At 38.5% G+C, this 22212-nt stretch overlaps 1 protein-coding gene across 1 annotated transcript; it reads left to right on the forward strand.

Moving 5' to 3' along the window:
- Positions 1–2673: 2673 nt before the first annotated feature.
- On the forward strand, positions 2674–8381 carry LOC125908385 (uncharacterized). Its single transcript, XM_049611109.1, has 5 exons — positions 2674–2746; positions 4358–4748; positions 4831–5138; positions 5281–5522; positions 8187–8381. Exons 1-5 carry the CDS (start codon positions 2674–2676, stop codon positions 8379–8381), a joined length of 1209 nt encoding a protein of 402 aa, XP_049467066.1.
- Positions 8382–22212: the final 13831 nt, after the last annotated feature.

A 22212-nucleotide genomic window follows, 5' to 3' on the forward strand; every position in this document is an offset into this window, starting at 1 on the left:
TCATATGGTAAACTTTTAATAAATAATTTGAAATTTAACAAACCCTGTTTTCCATACAAACGCATGCTTTTAAATTGAACTGTCAACCAAGTATCAAGTGTTCAATTAAAAAGCATGTCAACGAATAAGCGTTGAACTACAGTCAGAATTCAATAGTTTGTATCAGAATACCTTTTTTTTTTTTATTTCACAAAAATCTCATGGCCTGCCGAGAAAAATTTCATTTTTTTGTATGGAAAAACGTGCCAACTAAAAAGCACATACTCAATAGTTGGCATGGAATCGAAGTTCAACCAATGAGTTCTGATCGTTCTATTAATTTGTTGTTTTGATCAAATAGCCATTGCCCAAGAGAAATGTAATAATAATTTTCTTTACCTGTGTATCTGGCCTGCATAATTGTGTTGCTAAAAATCAAAATATTACCCTAGTTTATACAAGGATTTACTGGGTAAATATCTAAACATTACACCTGTTAGTGTTTATCCTGTTACATAAGTACCTTAAAATAAAGGTAAATAGTCTAAATAGTCCGTTACATAAGAAAATAGAAAATCCTACCTCTTTTCTGTATTATAAAAACCCGCGCAATTTATGTTTGTGTCAATACGATTCGGGCAGTCGTTTCACTCGGTGTTGTTATGCGTGCTCTGTACAGTTATACATTTTGTGCAATACTGTTATAATACAAGTGCAGAATAAAACAAATGTATATTTTAAATATTCAACGAGCCGTGAATATTACTCAATCACGACAATGTCGGCCAAAGACAAACGCAAGTCAGGATCCATGTACAGCCAGTCCAAAAAGTATTCGTCTAGCTGAATATTTTGTAGAAAAAGGCGAATTATGGCCGCAATAGGCATGGGGTGGTAAAAGTAATGATGAGGTTTGATAAAGGGACTATCAATACATAAGTACTGCTACTGCTAAGCATTAAAATAGTTCAATAACAACAAAATTATTTAAAAAATTAAAAAAAGTCGTTTGATGAGCGCGCAAAAAGTATTCGTCCATCAGACTTTTGGCATAATATAAGTATAAAAACAAAAGTTATGGAATCAAAAAATGTCCTGATCGTGTTTTTTATTGCATTTATGCCTATTGGTGACTACTTGCACAACGCAAGAACTCATTTGAACCTTTAAAAAGGCGTATTTTTGACCCACTCATCCTACAAGACTTGTTCCAATCATTCTCTGGTAGAAATATTGCATTTCCGGACTACGTGGCCAAGTTCCATTGAAAAAAGGCATCTGATATCATATTGAGAGTCTACTAAATCATTTTCATCAGTTTGGTTTCAGCTGGTTTGGAGTTTCGGGCAAATGACAATGCCCTGTATGTTCTCCAGCTCGACTGTTCTTGAAACATGTGATACATTTTAAGTAAAATTTCTCAGAACTGGGACTCAAAGTACTTAAAAACTGCATTAATATGTTTCCATATCTCGTCTCCTATCATTTTGAATCATTTTTCTAGCTCACCTTACTTCACTAAGCCCTAGCAAAGTGTATGAAGATCAGGTGGTCTCATAGCCTGTTTTTTATAGCAAAAGTTGAACGTCACTTTTTGACAGCATGGGTGAAAACATTTCCCCAAACAAGCTTTCTGATGACTTGCCTAATACACAAACAATCTTAGAATCTTCGTTATTTGCACTGAAATACCTTAAAAAGCACTCAAAATATTTGTTATTGTAAGCTAAACCAAATCTGAACTAATTAAAATCCATTTTTGGATCAAAATAATGCCGTCGATGAGGACACCAATGTGTACTACGAATGTGTTGCTAAGAACAAAGCGAAACGTTCCTATGGAAATTCATTTCACCCATTCTGTCAAAAAGAGCTTTTTTCGATTCTGAAATTAGTTGTCAATTTGTATGGGACGAGACCACCTGATATTCATACACTTTGAAGCCCTAGTATCATGATTTCATGATGCTACCGTTACACGAGATTTTGATGTTGCATCTTAGTAGACTGTTTTCGCTATGGTAGACGTCGGTCGTATGACCTTGGCGATTTAAACATGTTTTATTATGTTAGTAGAGCCTAATTTGAAATAGATTCCTTAATTATTTGATGCACCTAAACAGATTTGGCCACTTTCTGTGTATGGTATTATTCAAACAAAACATGATTGTAACAACTCACTCATTCAAGCTATTACATGACCAGCTACGATAAAATGCAGCATGACCCATCAACCAAATATGACCCATCTCTTGTCCTGATCTTATTGGCCCCATATTGGGGAGAATGCGTTTGACGTTTGCGGTGAACGGTCGTGCTTGAGTTTGCTCCTTACAAATCAGATAATTTTTGCGTTGTTGTGATCGCGCTTGTAGTATCACTAGTTTGAGGATTCTGAAAGTAGAGAGTTGGCTGCAGTGGTGTGCTGTAACACTTGATTAGTGGCATTAAAATCGGTCTGTTTCGAGTATAGTTTCCTGTTTTCGTCGTGCTCTGCGTCGTGCTATTGCTCGTCAATTCACCATGACTCACTGCCGGATTTGCTCACTGGACACCGAGGAAGCAGTTATCATATGTGGCGGTAACTTGAACATCTCTTCGTGCAAACAGGATTTCCATCCAAAGTGTCTGAAAATGCCAAAATCGGGCATAAAAAGTGTTTCTCATAGCAATAATATTGTTTGGATTTGCAATATGTGCACCAACAACAACTCCGATAATGGCTTGGTTCTTGGTGAGAAGGCACCCCGCCTCATCGAAATGATTAGTGAGATGAAGAACGAAATATCTCACCAACTAAATGAGTTGAAGAGAGAAATGATTGCAGAGATTGATCTACGAATACGCACAAACCATTCCGAATATCCTCACACACTCACTAGGAACCATGCCACTAACACTTCACAGTTCAACGAAAGATTGGCTTCCACTACTACACTGAACACTACGCCTGTCCATCCCGTCAAAACTATTCACAACACCACGAGCTCTTCGGAAATGCTGCCTGGATGTTCTCATACACGCAATATCACTCACACTCTTTCATCTACTTCACCACGCGAACAAACACAACGAAGAATCGGTGTTGACAGTGCAGCTTAGGCTAATCATTCCTTTAATCATCGAAACGCATTGCTTACCGGTGCAGCAACTGATGCAAGTTCATCGTTTGAAGGCTTCGTTCCAAATTTGAGCCACGAGTATGGTTGTTTGTCACTCACATCGCACCGCACGTTACTGAAGAAGATATGACAACTTTTATTACCAATCGCCTTGAAAATAAAAATTGTATGGTAAAAAAAATACTTCCTCGTGATCGTGATCCTGCAACGCTTCGATTCATCTCCTTCAAGGTCAGTCTCCCAAATGCACTTAAGAATAAAGCACTTTCACCTGCAACTTTGCCCCGCGGTTTCGTATATGCCGAATTTGAGTTCCGTAATAAAAAAATCAACGTTTTTTTTACACCACATACCCTATACAACTCACCAGTATGACTATGAGATCACAGATCGTCCCGAACACTCTCACACCCGAAGAGAACAACCCGAACACCGAACATCATACTGTTTCGCTCTCCAACACTCTCCCAACGATCAAACACTCACAGCCTCCCCTGAGTGAACTTTCGATATATTATCAAAATGTGCGTGGGCTACGCACTAAAACAGCTGATTTATATGCAGCAAGTTATGAATCAGAATATGACGTTATAGATTTAACTGAAACATGGCTCGACGATGCTATTTCCTCGACGATGCTTTTTGACGACAACCGCTTCACAGTTTACCGTACCGATCGTTCCACTACATTGAGAACCCCTACGAATTCTCTTATAGTTGATGCTATCTACCTTGAAGGAAGTCACTAGTCAGATTGATAGTAATAAATTTAATTCACGTCTATGTAGTGTTTGTCCAGTGTAAATAATTAAAAAGCTAGATGGACGAATACTTTTTGCGCGCCCATCAAACGACTTTTTTTTAGTTTTTATGTATTGTTGTTGCTATTGCACAATTTAAATGCTTATTTTTAAGCAAAACGTGTGTATTGATGGTCCCATTACCAAACCTGATCATTACTTTTATCGCCCCATACGTATTGCGGCCATAATTCGCCTTTTTCTACAAAATATTCAGCTAGACGAATACTTTTTGGACTGACTGTATAGATCCATAGAAGCCAATAATAAAAAGCTTGATGCTGAATTGTTTGGAGAGAGTAGTGAACCTGAGCCAAGTAATATTCAGACAGCTACGTCAAATGTAGAGTTCAGTGAACACCCGCATTGTGGTAAGTGCAAAAATAAAAATTTTAATTAGTGACCAATGCAAATTAAACACAATTATAATACTTATTTTTTATCTACTCATTGCAGAGAACCATCCTTGCCCATTTGATGAATACATCTTGCAAGAAGAATACGTCAGTGATTGGGTTACTATCGATGCATTCGACGATACGGAAGTATATGAAGAGGTCAACGAAGATTACGATGAAGCCGAGGAAACTATGCACAGCACACAAAAGTCTCAACACGAGGAGGAACCATTTGATGAGCTTATTCGAAATTGGGCATTAAAAACATACCAAACACATCAAGCTCTAAATGGACTATTAGAAATTTTACGTAAAAAAACGGACTACCAGCTGCCGAAAGATGCGCGCACGTTGCTTAAGACAAGGCAATGTGGAAAAGAAACGTACCCTATAGCAGGGGGAGAATTTAGGTTCCCTGGGGTACGATCGGTTCTCAAGGATCACTTTCGGTAAGAAAGCAATAGTCTTAAATACGATGATTACTTTTTACTAATATTATATGTTTTTTGTCTGTATTTTGTATCTTTACAGCGATGTGCCACCAAGAGTCAGCAAATTTTCGTTGAACTTTTCGATTGATGGACTTCCACTGCACAAGAGCACTCGAAAACAGTTTTGGCCCATATTAATGAGCATTCAAGAAATGCCGGAAGTTCCAGTATTAATGGTTGGCAACTTTTTTGGTGAATCGAAACCAAAGAGTGTTGAGGAATATCTGCGTCCGCTTGTCGACGAGCTAAATGGGTTGATGGATAATGGCATTGTAATAGCCAATAAGCCAATCGAAATACACGTAAGAGCTTTCATCGCGGACTCACCAGCACGAGCATTCATAAAAGGTAAATTATAAAAATCATCTTAAATTTAATGATACATTTGCTTTATGTTCTATTGGCATAACGTTCTGCGCGGAAAAAACGTCCTTTTGCGACTTATTTACTTATGAGGTGTATTAATACATATTTTTTAATTTTCTCACAGGTTCAGTTTACTTCAACCACACACATGGTTGCCAAAAATGTACGGTACAAGGAAGATATCACAGCGCACACCGAGTTACATGTTTCCGGGGAATGGATCATCCAGCAAGAACGCATGAAGATTTCGTCCAATCAAATTACGGAGCACATCATCGGGAAAATACGCCTCTCATGGATCTTAAGAACTTTGACATCATAAAGCAGATTATTATAGCAGATCGTTTGCACCTCTTTGACTACGGCGTAACAAGAACAATGCTGAAAGGATGGAAATCAGGCAAATTAGGAGGGGGTGCCAAGTGGTCTGAAGAAACAATAAGCAAGATTGATGCTTTGCTGAAGGAGGTGGAACTTCCTTTAGAGTTTCATTGCAAACTCCGTTCTGTTGAAGACATTGGATTGTGGAAAGCTAGTGAGTTCCAAATGTTTCTGCATTACGCGAGCTTTATCGTTTTGAAGGATGTATTAACAGATGTACAGTATGACCATTTTATGAAGTATTACTGTGCGGTAACATTGTTATCATCCGAAGTGTATAAGAATGATTGGCTTGAGGCGAAACGCTTGCTAAGAGAGTTCGTTTTAGAATATGGTGTTATCTACGGCGAACATTGCATCACCAGCAACATACATAGTTTGTTGCATGTGTATGATGATGTATACACATTCGGCCCGCTTTACACCATTTCATCTTATCCCTTTGAAAGTAAGCTCCAGCATGTCAAGAACTGTCTTCGAAACGGTCATAAGGTTTTGGTGCAGGCTGCAAATAGGATATCGGAGCAAAACCCACATACTGCGTCATCAAGTACAGCAAATCTCTCTTTGCCATTTTTGAAAACCAAAACTAATGGAGTAGCATTGCACATTAATCGACAATTAATTATTTCTCCTGGTAATCAGTAAAATTGGTTTTGACTCATGATAACTACATAGTTAAATATTGTAGCGCAGAACAAAAAGATTCAACGATAATAATTAATGGGAGAGCATTCAATTATATAACGGAAACCCACTCGTACTATATTTCACCTTTTATGAAGGATATATATGAAGAAAATATAAGTAACCTTCGTACCGATGAAATGGTATTTTTATCCAGGGATATAAAGTGTAAATTAGTAGCTATTAAAACTACTGATAACTGCTTAGTGTTATTTCCCTTTCTCAGGACGCTAACCGAATAAAACATAAAAAAAAATCGATCTTATAGAAACGTTATTAACGGATAATTATGTAAATAATTAAAGAAATACATGTAATTTTCTGTATAACATATAAATATTGTTTTACTTTTTGTATTTATTTCATATATATATTAAGGTATAACATGTAATTAATCATTGTATTATTGTTATATTATTGCAGATCACAGTCCGTTGCTTAAATTTATTTGTTTGTATACGGTCTACTTATACAAAATAAATAAAAATCCAATGAAATGCATTCACTTCCTTATACATCACAGATAGTTTTTCAAATACTTCCTGACAGTTTCTTCTAACAAAATGTTTGTATTTATGTTAATAACTTACAGCCACAAAATTACTTTTAAAGCGTAACAACCGCGTCATAATCTCTTAATTTTACAGATGTTAGTATCATGTTATGAAGCATTTAAGTAGTATTTTGATTGCACATTTAAAGTTAATATAAATTTGTATATGTTAATGCAAGAATTCATAATATTTATCATAATAGTTCATAATAGCTATGTCATAAAAAAAACATTACTTATAATAATATGTACATGTTATAATGATAGTAGTGCAGTGCATAATTTTTCGACTAGAATTCAAATAAACTTTGGTATCAATATGAACATCTTATAATAACGCTACTTAAGCTCATAATGATAAGACCAAAGTTTGAATTATACTTTAATTCAAAAATGTTTATATGTACATATGTGACAGCTGATAAACGTTTAGGAATACATAACATGTGTATACAGGTTAACTATCTTAATTAACTAAACTAACTAACTTAAAAATTTTCTATTGTGACAAGTCGATTTCCTTGAACCCTCCAAATTCAAGCGTTGAGTAGCATGCTCCAATTTTGATTTAATAAACTTTTCTACAAACAGGTCATTGCGACAGCCCTAAGCAAACGTAATACATGCCGGTAATTACAAAACGGTATTTTTTTCCAGATGACCCTTTCCAACTGCAAGAAGCGAAAAATGCTTTATCAAAAAGGATATCCAAAGCCCCATGTAACCTATTGAATGCATCCTGACCTGTAATGTCAGCATCGATTCTTTGTACATATAAAAAAAAAAGAATTCATTATTTTCCAACTTAGCTTCCAGCTCATCTAGCTGCTGCACGTTGGACACTACAGTAATATCAAATGTAGTTACATTCCTTCGAAGTCCTTTCATAGGATTCATTGTTAAGGAAAGTCCATCTAAAAGTGCAAGTATTTGTGCATTTCGAGCATCCTGTCTAATTAGCAGCTTTCGGCAAAGCGGACAGCAGCAAGACGGGTGGCTTTCTTCTTGCGGCTGTGTTGCAGCAGAAGCATCATCGCTGGAAACTTCCATCATTGATTCAGCTGATGTTGTCTTGAGAATATCTGCGCTGACAATCCTTGCTTGCCGGCGTGTCGCAGCAGAAAAACCACCTCCAGATGCTGCAATAACAGTTGCAGATGACGATAACCGTTGTCCTGCGGAGCATTTAGCCATTCCTGGCGGTTTTGCTGCAGCAGCGACAACACCTCCAGATGCCGTCACCACCGCTGAAGACGACGTCAACTGTTGCAATCCAGCATCAACAGCATTTCCTGGCGGGCGTTCCGTAGCAACAACAACGCCACTGGAAGTTGCTTTTGGTGATGTAGACGGCAACAGTTGTCCTCCGGCGGCAGCGGCAACACTCTTGGCTGTCTTCACCGTTGCAGCCGACGGAAGCCGTTGTCCTCCAGTATGAACAGCAGCAACAACACCACAAGATGCTGTCCCCACTGTTGCAGCCGACGGCAACCGTTGCTCTCCGGTGGCAGCGACAACACCTCTGGATGCTGGCACCACCGTTTCTGCCGACGGCAACCGTTGTCCTCTGGCGTGTACAACACTTCCTGGCGGACGAGCAGTAACAGGAACAACACCGCTGGAAGTTGCGTTTGTTGATCCAGACGGCAACCGTTGACCTCCGGCGGCAGCGACAACACTCCTAGATGCTGTCACCACCGTTGCAGCCGACGGCAGCCGTTGTCCTCCAACATGGACAGCATTTCCTGGTGGGTGTGTTGCAGCAGCAACAACGCCTTTGGATGTTGTGTTCGCCAACGCAGATGACGGCAAACGTTGTCCTACGGCATGGACAGAATATCCTTGCGGGCGTGTCACAGCAGAAAAACCACCTCCAGATGCTGCAATCACTGTTGCAAACGACGACGACAACCGTTGTCCTCCGGTACGATTAACCCTTCCGGGCGGGTTTGCTGCAGCAGCGACACCTCCGGATGCTGTCACCATCGTTGAAGCCAACGGCAACCGTTGTCCTCCGGCGGCAGCGACAACACTCCTGGATGCTGTCTCCACCGTTGCAGCTGACGGAAGCCGTTGTCCTCCAGCATGAACAGCAGCTACAGCACCTCCAGATGCTGTCCCCACTGTTGCAGCCTTCGGCAACCGTTGCCCTCCGGCGGCAGTGACAACACCTCTGGATGCGGTCACCATCGTTGCAGCCGATGGCAACCGTTGTCCTCTGGCGTGTACCACACTTCTTGGCGGACGTGCTGCAACAGCATCAACACCGCTGGAAGTTGCGTTTGTTGATCCAGACGGCAACCGTTGTCCTCCGGCCGCAGCGACAACACTCCTGGATGCTGGGACCACCGCTGCAGTCGACGGAAGCCGTTGTCCTCCAGCATGGACAGCAGCGACATCACCACTGGATGCTGGCACCACCGTTGCAGCCGACGGCAACCGTTGTCCTCTGGCGTGTACAACCCTTCCTGGCGGACGTGCAGCAACAACAACACCGCTGGATGTTGCGTTTGTTGATTGAAACGGCAACCGTTGTCCTCCGGCGGCAGCGACAACACTTCTGGATGCTGGGACCAACGCTGCAGCCGATGGAAGCCGTTGTCCTTCAGCATGAACAGCAGCGACAACACCACTGGATGCTGTCCCCACCGTTGCAGCCGACGGCAACCGTTGTGATCCGGCATGCACAACACATCCTGGCGGGCGTGACACAACAACACTATCACGACTAGAGGATGCCATCACCAATGAAGATGATGGAATTTGCTGTCCACCGGCGCAAACAACTGTACCAGCTGGCATCATCGTCGAAGGTGTATTTGGCTGCTGCATTGCAACACAAACAACGTTTCTTGACAAACGTGCAAGTGCAGCAGCAACATCATCGGAAACGTTCAACGCCGACGACGGAACAGATGATATTGGTGGCTGTTCATTGGGGGCAGTATGAAACGTAACTGCAGAAACATTACCGCCGGAAGATGTCAACGTGTATGATGCAGCAGAAGATGTTGTTAGCTGATTCTCCACGGTACTAACTACTGGAAGCACTTGTACACACGTAGGGTTTCGCACAACTTCTTCACTGCAAAACATACCAACATCATCTGGATCTTCCGGACGCGCTTGCTTTGTCGGTATAGACATGATGTTGCTAGAGCAAAATAGGTACGTTTTTATTTACTTTTCACATTAACTTCCCTCTAAATATGTTTAACTTACTTTTACTCTTTTAATTGTAAAGATTTCGAAAAAGCGACGTAGAGAAAACAGTGAATAAAACGCTGACAAAATTGCTTGTTGTTCACGACATGAAAATTGAACTATGAATGTTTACCGCTGTCAATAAAAATAAATAACTGTGGCACCACGTTGAAATGCCACGCACACTGCTAAGCATACCACGCATGGCTCGAAAGAACACAAACACATTCGGCCTCAGCACAATTTTTCGATCGAAAAAAATCGATCGATCCGGCTGTCATTTTGGTGTCATTTGACACTCATTTCGCCGCCAAGGTGTTCATTTTACTGGTCTTTTTGAAAACTGGTATACCATGACACTCACGAGCAAAATGAACTATGCTACAAAAATTCGATCGTTCCGCTTTGTATGGCGAAAAATCCGCAACTCATTGAGCTGCGGAAATTTTCGAATATCAGGAAAATGCCATAAATCAAGGTTAATGGTTTTGAAAAACGTTATGTAAAAGCAAGTTGGTAATTGTTCTGGTTCTTTTTCAATATTTTGGGTGATAAAAAATTATTTTAAAAATTGTTTACCTGGGGGGCCAACTTCATGTAGGGGTATAAAAGAAATAGTTATACTGTCAGTTTTACGTGAGCGCCTATCGATTTTTTTCGATCGAAAAATTGTGCTGAGGCCGATTGACAACTGCAAAGCGCACCGTGCGTTGCGGGTGGGGAGGGGGAGGGCTCGCGTGAGGGTGTAACTCATTCCTCCAAGAGTACCTGCTAACGGGGGACGGTACTCAAATCACTCAAAAAATACACTCATTTTGCCGGACGGGGGTGGTTCTTAACGGATTAGAAAGATGAAACAGAAAGAAAATGGAGGCACATGCAAAATTACTAGTTTTATAAAGCAAAACAAAATGCGTACAAGAAAATGGACGCATTGAATGTAGGGGAAAGCGGGGCAAAATGGGCATGTGGGGCAAAATGGGCACCTTCTATTTATGCATTATTTGACTACAAAGCTACTTTCCAATGCTCAAAATGTATTCATTAGAGTATTTTATGAACACCATGTAAGTTTCATAACCCTAACACAAAAAATAACCAAGAAAAGTGCAAAATAAGGTTTAGTAGCATATTGATGTAATTTTTGTCACTTCGAAAATAAGCTTAACCCAGTGTCACAGGGATGCGTTGAAGTTTTACATTATCTATTATTAAAGATATGATATTTCTATACAATTTGTCTGAAGAAAGCAAGGCGATCGAATGCGTATTTTTACTAATATAACATAAAATACAAAAATGCTTCACGTGGGGCAAAATGGGCAGTTACGCTTGGGGCAAAATGGGCAGATACTTTTGACAAATGGCGTTTGGTGAGGCTATGGTGTTGTATTTGTCGCCTCAATAATGATAACAGACACAGCTTCAAAAGAATCGATTTTGTAGATTTAAACGTGTAAAAACTGTTTTAATTTTGATAACATATTTTTGGAAGAATTTTAAGGGCTTTCCTGACCAGCAAAACAAAAGATAGAACGAAAATACAATTCACGAAACGGTGCGCAAAAGCATAGACCATTACCTAAGCGCAGTTGTTGTGGCCCATTTTACCCCAGTGTTTTGACGTTTCACAGTTTGTTTACATATGCCCATTTTGCCCCAGGGCTATGCCCATTTTACCCCGCGTGTCAAAATAGCTTCTCGTAAAACATCAACTTTTATTTTACACTGTTTTCATGATTTTAAGTTGTTTTCATTCTATGTGGCAATTTTAATCCATAGATAAATAGTGGAGGCATACAATAATGCATGAATAATTGTGTTTTGTGGCATATTCAATGGAATATTCAGTAAACTGCTTAACATGCCCATTTTGCCCCGCTTTCCCCTATAACCATTTTTCTTCAAAGCGATGGAGAGAAACGCCGTGAAGAACGATTAGGTGAAATATCGACGGAACTTCGAATACATTACCACCGCGACGGGCGAAAACGATCGCACTAGGATGAACAATATTTTCCTTGCGAAAGATGGCCCTGATATGCTATAAGTTTTTGCATCCATTCCTAGAGCGGACGTACAGGAAGAAGGGGAGGAAAGCGCTGATCCTTATCTAGTGGCGATAGAGATGCCCAACGATTATTTCTGCCCAAAGGAGCATGACGTTTTCGAACGGAATCGGATTTGGACAGTAAACCCGGAACAATTGGAAACTGTGAAGGAGTTTGCTTTCCGCTGCCAGAGTTGAGCAAAGAAATGCAACTTTGGAAACAACGAGAAGGATTTGCCCCGTCCGAGCTCAAACAAAGATTACTAGAGCAAAAGTCGTTGGATTGCGATGAAACGATCCGTTTGATTAGCTCGTACGCGTCGGCGAAAAGGCAGGCAATAGCAATGAGTGCACCGGGGAAGGATGACGCCCTAGAATGGGAACAGCGACAAAACAACTCGTTTGTTAACCGGCTGGCCGAACGAGGTTTCGGGTGTGCACGTTGCGGAAAGATAGACCACAATGCAGGTGACTATCAGTGCCCAGCCAGAAACAGGGAATGCTATAAATGTAAATAGGTTGGTCATTTCGGATCCCAATGTCGGACACCAAACAATTTAAAACGACGACCTGAAGCATTTCACCCGGGAACTAAACGCCCGCGAACAGAAGTGGTGAGAGCAGTTGCGAATGTGAAAGAAGAACCGGAAAGGTGTAGTGTTATGCACTGCTTATTTGCACTTAATACTTTATTAACAACACTTATGGAATAAACATGATAAATAATAACACGCACAATGAGCACATTAAAACGATAAGTGCATGCCGCGCACCAGCCACACCGAGCGCCCCTGTCGAAAGCTCTTGCTCGACCGGCCTCCGTGCACACTCTGCCCGTATAGCGCTCGGCACACACTAAACATTGCACGCTTAGTGTGTCTGACAGTGTGCGTGTGCACACTGTCGTCCCCGTGGACAATGACCGGTGGCAGCACAACTGCCAAAACAAGTCCAGGGTTCGGCACGCACGGCTGCCCACAACAAGTAGGAATTTCATTTATAGCATAAGCGATAGAGAACAATTGCTAAGGGCGAAAGAAGGAGGGGTCAATTTACAAATGCTGGTAGATTCGGGATGTAATGTAATATTTGAAAACCTCCAAGACTGAGCGGTTTGGAGAAACGTGGGAGTATCGAGAGAAGTTTTTGTACCTTATTGGAACAATCCAGAACCGTTTGTAGACCTAGGGCAATTCTCAGAAAACCTTTCAATATAAGACAATGGTAAGACTATAGAGAAAGTAGCTGACTTATTAATGATTAAAGGAGGACGTCAATGTCTCCTAGGATAATTAACGGCAATGGAACTTCTTCTTCTTCTTCTTTGGCTCAACAACCGATATCGGTCAAGGCCTGCCTGTACCCACTTGTGGGCTTGGCTTTCAGTGACTGATTGATTCCCCCCCATAGCAGGATAGTCATTCCTACGTATGGCGGCGCGGTCTATTTGGGGATTGAACCCATGACGGGCATGTTGTTAAGTCGTACGAGTTGACGACTATACTACGAGACCGGCTCAATGGCAATGGAACTAGTAGTTCTTTTTATTGAACTACCAAGCACACGAGTTTAGAGCTGTAGAGGGAATAACAAAGCAGCCCTTTCCAAAAATGAAGGATGTTATCGTAAATATTCCCATTGACAGAGTTGTTAAACCGATTTGACAACATCTCCGAAGGCCAGCAGTGGCACTATGGTCAAAAATTGACGAAACAATCCAATTCAATCATCAAGAACAATAGGGAACTCCGCCTTTATGTTGATATGCGTAGGGCAAACGCAGCCATACTAAGGGAAAGGCACCTAATGCCAACGATAGAAGATTTTCTTCCGTGATTTTCTTCAGCAAAATTATTTACTCAGCTGGATATAAAGGAATTATTCCAACAGTTGGAATAGCATAATCAAAGTCGATTCATCCCCACATTTATTACACAAATAGGATTATACACATACAAAAAATTGATGTTGGACAAAGTCATTGCGCCAGAAGTGTTTCAACGGATAATGGAACAAACGAAACGTCGTTAATTATATAGACAGCATATTTGTGTTTGGGGATTCGTAAGAAGAACATGATAAAATGGTAAAACAAGTATAAAAGCAGGAAATATTCTATATAAACCACGAAAAATAAATTTTCAAGTCTACAGCTGTTGGATTTTTAGGTCATTAAATTTCAAGCAAATGCATAGAACCAAGTTACAAAAAAGTAGAAGCACTCCATAAATTTCTACCACCTTCCTCAACGGAAGAAGCTCAAAGTTTTTAGTTTTGATTACATATTAAGCAGATTTCTAGTTGATTTGGTAACTACAATAGCTCCGTTACGCAAAATGACCCATGCAATATCCAATTTTATCTTGGACAAACGGCAAAAAGAAGCATTTAATCAATTGAAAGAGATAGTCTCCATGTTAAGATATTGTGTCTTCGACAACAGTTTAAGAACAAGAGTGAAAGCCGAAGCTTCACCTGTTGCATTGGGAGCCGTGCTTGTTCAATTCAACGGACCAACCGACATAGAACCCAGACCAATAGCACATTTACCAATAGCAATGCAGGTAAAAGATTAACGTTCGCAGTACAACACTACTGACAGATCGAAAGAAAGGCATTAGCACTGGTTTTGGCGGTTCACCCCATACATGCTCGGCCGTCGTTTTGAGTTAGGCGGCGCTCTGGGACCAATCGAACGAGACAAACGAACACGACTCTGTTCGATAGGTGCTCTGTCAGCTGTTCGATGTCTTATAGACCTGTCATGATGCACTGCAATACGCCTTTCTTTTCGTCTCGAAAATGAAGCATTTTCATAGTTTAAATGAATATCCACCTACAGGGGGAAGATTCAACTCATAATTTACTAGTTATTCACATCTATAATAACATAGAAATCATTCAAGTTTAATATTGAAAAATGTAAACAAACGTCCATGCCAAAACACATACAGTGCATACACATGGATTATGTACACACAATAGTTTAATACGTTTCAATCCTTTATATTTGATGTTATAATTGATTGAAAAGTTTAACAATAATTATTGATAGCTATTTTAAATATTTTGCACGCAATTTTAAGAAGAAAAAGAGTCAAACTACGTAAACAAACTTAAAAATGTTCCAAATTGAATTCTATCTACTGTAGCTGTGAAGCGTTTGACAGCCAAGGTACTCACAGCACAGGTGGGTATCGAACATCACAGACAGAATCAACTGACATGTTCGACTTGACGTTTGTCTTGTTTGTTTGTTTGTGTCTGACAGTGCACCTCCATATGATTATATGGGTTTGTTCGTGTCGGATGTCGTGTTCGATTGCTGCTAGAGCGCCGCCTTAAGCGGTTATCACACACGACTAAAGACTGTCGTTCCCGAATGGAGTTTATCTGTCAGATAACCTTTGACCGGTCTGAAAATCGGAACGTGGGCGATTCGAGTTTTCTCCAGGTTGGTTTTGATTTGTTAAACAGAATATTTTCCCAAACAATTTCTGAACGTTTTTGATTTCAAAGAAGTATAAAATATCCTAAAAAAATCATCAAAATCAAATTCATATACCATTTTCTTCGTAGAAAATACGATATTACACGCAAGACACGAAATTCATGAGGAAAACCAATGAAAATATTAAAAATAAATTATTTATTAGGTTTAGGTTAAGTTTTTATCCTCAAACATGTCAAAAACACGTTAAATTATAAAATAAATTCACGGAATAACTCGAAATAACACACTTCAATCTATTTTTTAATGTGAAATTTGAAATTTTATGTTAAACTCCAATTCTCAAAATATATTTTTAAAGAATATTTAACCAACAAATGTGGTAGATAACTTATATGAACAAATTGAATCAATGTAAACAAAGTTTGAATCCTGGGGACCTTACGTCAAGTGACGAATTGTGAAAATGCTCCAGATTCCACCACATGATACTTTTACTCCACCCAGAATTTGTCCAGACCTATGGTGATTCAGTCAAAAAGGAGAATTCAGCTGTCAAAATGTGAAACGGCGGTATTTGGCGAAAGAAAAACAAAAGAAATAGATCTAGTGTTTGCGAACGACAAAGTTACTGATTACATGAGGCCAATCGAATTATGCATCGAAAGTATTGTTGAACCTGATGGACATCATCCAGCTTTACTTACATACTTCACGCTCCCGCAATACAGTGTACCGTCATCTCAACCCCCACGTCAAGCAGATTTCAACTTTAGACGAACTAATTTCACTGATTTCGTTTCTGCACTTATCCAAATCAACTGGGACTCTATCGCTGATTATGACGACATCAACGACAGTGTGGCTGAATTTTCTTCTCAAATGAATGAACTGTTTGAACAATTCATCCCACGGTTTAATGTTCGTGCTCATCCACCATGGACCAATTCTGCACTACGTTTGGATAAACGTCGAAGATCACGGGTCCTTAAAAAACTGCATCGACTAAAAAACAGCACTAATCAAATAAATTTTGCTCGCGCCTCAAAAATATATAAGCAGCTGAACCGAACCGCCTACGCCAACTACGTCAGGAAAATTGAAATCAATATCAAAAGACATCCCACATCATTCTGGAAATTTGCTAAAGATAAAGCATCCTGTGGACGACTTCCTTCCTCGATGCAGTTTGAGGGAAACACCATTACCGGAGACGAAGAGTTTTGCAATGCATTTGCCTCATATTTCTCTTCTGTGTACACCAACAATTCCTCGGTACCGTCTAACTCAACATCGGCTTTATTCTTCATAAATGATGAGGTTAATTTATGCACACCACTAATCAACGATGATGAGGTGGAATCTGCTATTTCGTTGTTGAAGCTTTCCTACGCTCCTGGGCCTGACAATATTCCCAACGCAATTCTCATTAATTGCAAGGCTGCTCTCATTCCCATACTGACCAAACTATTCAACAAATCCTTGCAATCGAAATGCTTCCCGCGTCTTTGGAAATCATCGTGGATGTTTCCTGTTTATAAAAAATCTGACAAAAGTAATGTGTGCAATTATAGAGGAATTTCAATGTTATGTGCGTGCAGTAAACTGTTTGAAAAGATATTGTCTCGTCATATGCTCCAAGCCTTTTCACCATTAATTTCTAATGTTCAACATGGCTTTATGCCGAAACGATCGATTGAGACCAATCTAATATACTTACTTAACTTTTGCCACTCCTATATTGACAAGGGCTTACAGGTTGACGTCATTTATACTGACTTCTGCGCTGCTTTTGACAAGGTTTCCACTTTCTATTGCTATCTAAATTATCAAAGTATGGTGTTCACACAAATGTTGTTGAGTGGTTAAGAAGTTATTTAACTGATCGTTGCATTAACGTTAAGATAGGAACTAGTTTATCTGCCACATTCCATAATTTATCTTGTGTTCCTCAAGGGAGTATCTTAGGACCTTTACTATTTATTATATTTATTAACGATGTCGCGTTTGCTATTCCTCATGTTAAATTGTTATTATATGCTGACGATCTAAAAATGTTCCTACCTGTTAAATATTCTGACGACTGTGAAATGTTACAAGACTCGTTAAACTATTTTTCTGCATGGTGTTTTAATAATGAAATGTTACTTAATGTTAGCAAATGTAGTTGTATATCATTCTCAAAGAAAAAAAAATCCTATTATTTATAACTACAAAATCAATGAAGACAGCGTTCCACGTTTTTCTCAGGTTCGGGACTTAGGAGTTATTTTAGACAGTAAGCTTAGTTTATCTAGCCATTATCAAACTATCGTCACTAAAGCTCTTAAACTGTTAGGATTTGTCTTACGTGTCTCGGCCGACTTTAAAGATCCTTTCAGTTTAAAAACATTATACTGTTCTTTAGTCCGTCCCATCCTGGAATTTGCCAGTGTAGTTTGGTGTCCCCATCAAATCACATACATAGATAAAATTGAAAAAATTCAGAAAAAAATCACACGTGTTATGTTTCATCGTCTTCCCTGGTCAAACCAAATTCCACGTCCTTCGTATAATGTTCGGTGTTTACTATTTGGCTTAGAGACTTTAATGCATAAATTATTAATTGTAGATTTTGATGCACCTGACATTTTAAATTTTATTTGCTTTTCTACTCCCTCTAGAGGTCTAAGAAATAGAGAGCTACTAAGAAGCACTTTTAGATCGACTGGTTTTGGTGCCAATGATCCACTGCTCAAAATGAGTGATGTGTATAATAGGTTAGGGTTATCAGCAGATTTCAATCAATCCGTTAGTCAACTGCGTCAGCATATTCAGGTTAGTTCTAGGGCCATACTTTAAACTTGTACTCTGTAAGCATTAAGTTATTTAGGCATACTGCCCGATAACTTTGATTTAAATAAATAAATAAATAAATAAATAAAAGAATTCTTTGCGAAACAAAAATACGATACATTTTGGAAGCCGCTTTGTTGTGATAATTCAACGACAAAGATACGATCTAAGTAGATGAAACGATGATACCAAAACAGAAACACATTTTCGCATACCAATTTGATCGAGAAGCTACGGCTTGAACCGATCGACTGGCTGAATTGTCTACGCATGGATGAAAGATATTATTTTTGGTTATTGGAGCAAGTTACTCCGATAATTGCGCTCACTCAATTGCGTAAAGCAATAAATCCTCATGAAAGATTGAGTGCAACTTTACGCTTTCTCATGAGCGAGGGAACTCACCCTACCAGCATTAAACGGCTTTGAAGGCATTCAGATGTCATTTAACCTTTAAGTTGGCAACCGGAAACCAGGGTATTTTTTTCAACTTTAAACTGCCATAACTTTTGATTTATTGCTTTTATTGACCTGAAATTTGCCGTAGCCTCCCAACTTTTAATTTATGATTTTTTGGTGCATAAGTTGTAATTTTAAACAGCCTGTAAGTATTTTATTTTGATTTTTTTTAACTTTACCACGTAAGTTGGCAACCAGCATACCCGGGTATTCCATACATTTTGTATGGAGAATGACGTTTCTCTTCTTCCTCTTTTCGTATTGTGCTTATTTTCGAGTCAAATTCAAGCGATTCCAAATTTCAATATGACCGTTATTTTTATATTAAAATGAAAAAAACTTAATGAATAAATGAAATAGAGGAGAATATATGGTCGGCATTACTTGCTTACAGCATTAAAATATAGAAAGCATTGTTTACCTATGAAAATCGTTAATTTTTTGCATCAAAACGTGTGGAATACCCGGGTATGCCGGTTGCCAACTTACGTGTGTAAATCTGGTTGCCAACTCTACGGTTAAGGCCTTAGCCGCCTTAGAAGGCGAATAAAGATTTCAACCGAAGCTTTCACGACTGTAACGGGTTCTCTTCTAAATCTTTCAACGTTTTGTTTCAACGAGAACAGATAGCTTGCCGCCATCTTAGCTTGTTTGTATACTGGTTTTGCACCCTCACTAATGTAACTACCAAATAGCGCAGTGAAAAAATTTTGATGATCTTTTTTCTGTGTTAATTTCTTTTTAAATTAATATTTTGTTGCTATAATTAATGTAAACAAAATTTATGTGAAGCAAAATTCAAATTATACCTTTTTGAAAAACATAATAGTAACACTATGTTCACCCTTCATCGAAATGAGTTTATATCTATCTATCTATATATATATATATATATATATATATATATATATATATATATATATATATATATATATATATATATATATATAGATAGATAGATATAAACTCATTTCGATGAAGGGTGAACATAGTGTTACTATTATGTTTTTCAAAAAGGTATAATTTGAATTTTGCTTCACATAAATTTTGTTTACATTAATTATAGCAACAAAATATTAATTTAAAAAGAAATTAACACAGAAAAAAGATCATCAAAATTTTTTCACTGCGCTATTTGGTAGTTACATTAGTGAGGGTGCAAAACCAGTATACAAACAAGCTAAGATGGCGGCAAGCTATCTGTTCTCGTTGAAACAAAACGTTGAAAGATTTAGAAGAGAACCCGTTACAGTCGTGAAAGCTTCGGTTGAAATCTTTATTCGCCTTCTAAGGCGGCTAAGGCCTTAACCGTAGAGTTGGCAACCAGATTTACACACGTAAGTTGGCAACCGGCATACCCGGGTATTCCACACGTTTTGATGCAAAAAATTAACGATTTTCATAGGTAAACAATGCTTTCTATATTTTAATGCTGTAAGCAAGTAATGCCGACCATATATTCTCCTCTATTTCATTTATTCATTAAGTTTTTTTCATTTTAATATAAAAATAACGGTCATATTGAAATTTGGAATCGCTTGAATTTGACTCGAAAATAAGCACAATACGAAAAGAGGAAGAAGAGAAACGTCATTCTCCATACAAAATGTATGGAATACCCGGGTATGCTGGTTGCCAACTTACGTGGTAAAGTTAAAAAAAATCAAAATAAAATACTTACAGGCTGTTTAAAATTACAACTTATGCACCAAAAAATCATAAATTAAAAGTTGGGAGGCTACGGCAAATTTCAGGTCAATAAAAGCAATAAATCAAAAGTTATGGCAGTTTAAAGTTGAAAAAAATACCCTGGTTTCCGGTTGCCAACTTAAAGGTTAAATGACATCTGAATGCCTTCAAAGCCGTTTAATGCTGGTAGGGTGAGTTCCCTCGCTCATGAGAAAGCGTAAAGTTGCACTCAATCTTTCATGAGGATTTATTGCTTTACGCAATTGAGTGAGCGCAATTATCGGAGTAACTTGCTCCAATAACCAAAAATAATATCTTTCATCCATGCGTAGACAATTCAGCCAGTCGATCGGTTCAAGCCGTAGCTTCTCGATCAAATTGGTATGCGAAAATGTGTTTCTGTTTTGGTATCATCGTTTCATCTACTTAGATCGTATCTTTGTCGTTGAATTATCACAACAAAGCGGCTTCCAAAATGTATCGTATTTTTGTTTCGCAAAGAATTCTTTTATTTATTTATTTATTTATTTATTTAAATCAAAGTTATCGGGCAGTATGCCTAAATAACTTAATGCTTACAGAGTACAAGTTTAAAGTATGGCCCTAGAACTAACCTGAATATGCTGACGCAGTTGACTAACGGATTGATTGAAATCTGCTGATAACCCTAACCTATTATACACATCACTCATTTTGAGCAGTGGATCATTGGCACCAAAACCAGTCGATCTAAAAGTGCTTCTTAATATTTAATTAATATTTTTTTGCTATAATTAATGTAAACAAAATTTATGTGAAGCAAAATTCAAATTATACCTTTTTGAAAAACATAATAGTAACACTATGTTCACCCTTCATCGAAATGAGTTTATATCAATATATATATATATATATATATATATATATATATATATATATATATATATATATATATATATATATCAACACAAAATGCAAGACAACATAACACGTAAATCGTGCTATCGAATCTCACGCTCATATCTGGGAACAATACAACAGTGCAGTGCTGAAGACGCTTGTAAGGTTTTATTTGACAGTTGCAATTTCAAATTTCAAATTCAATGCGAAATTTTTCATTGGTATATTTCAAAGACATTTAATTACTGCTAAATGCACTGCTGGTCGCCTTCAATTCGCAGACGATTACTAGGCGATTAGAAGGCATTTAACGGAAATTTGCGGGTAGGGTATTGTGATCTTAAGTTCGGAGCTGTAAGCGATAGCTACTTGATACTAGAAACATGCCTAGATATCATAAAAGTTGGAAAGATATTTGTGAAGTAATGATGTACTTGAATTTATAATCTTTTTTGTTTATTGTGTTTTTATCTTTACTTTGATTCCTTTTTTGCTTTGCAGTTTCCGGAATTGAAATTGAAATTAAATTTGTATTGAAAGCTGCAGCAGGGATTCCAACGATTAACTTTTTTAAGTTGGTAGTCCCCACCATTATTGTAAACTGTTGAATTTTTTTTTACGTTCGTAGTAGACTGCTGATCAAAAGTATTTTTCGTACATCACATTCACTGTTGCCATGACTCGACTGTTGTTGAACGACATTGATTTCTGTAGTTACCGTCAGTGTCTTTGCAATGACATGACTGCAAAAAAGTAGTTTGAATTAGAGATGGGTTCGCCGGATCGCACCCACGGTTCCGCTCTGATTCCGGCAAGTATGACTCCGATTCCGACTCCAGAGAAATTAAATCGCTAGTTCCACCGGAAT

Source organism: Anopheles coluzzii, chromosome 2, assembly GCF_943734685.1.
Source record: "Anopheles coluzzii chromosome 2, AcolN3, whole genome shotgun sequence".
NCBI classification, from domain to species: Eukaryota; Metazoa; Arthropoda; class Insecta; order Diptera; family Culicidae; genus Anopheles; species Anopheles coluzzii.

Coding starts and splice junctions, on each gene's coding strand:
- LOC125908385 (XM_049611109.1), top strand. CDS start 2,674: ATGTGCACCAACAACAACTCCGATAATGGCTTGGTTCTTGGTGAGAAG. Junction 5,139..5,280: donor AGCACGAGCATTCATAAAAG/GTAAATTATAAA, acceptor ATTTTCTCACAG/GTTCAGTTTACTTCAACCAC. Junction 5,523..8,186: donor TGCACCTCTTTGACTACGGC/GTAACAAGAACA, acceptor TCACCGTTGCAG/CCGACGGAAGCCGTTGTCCT.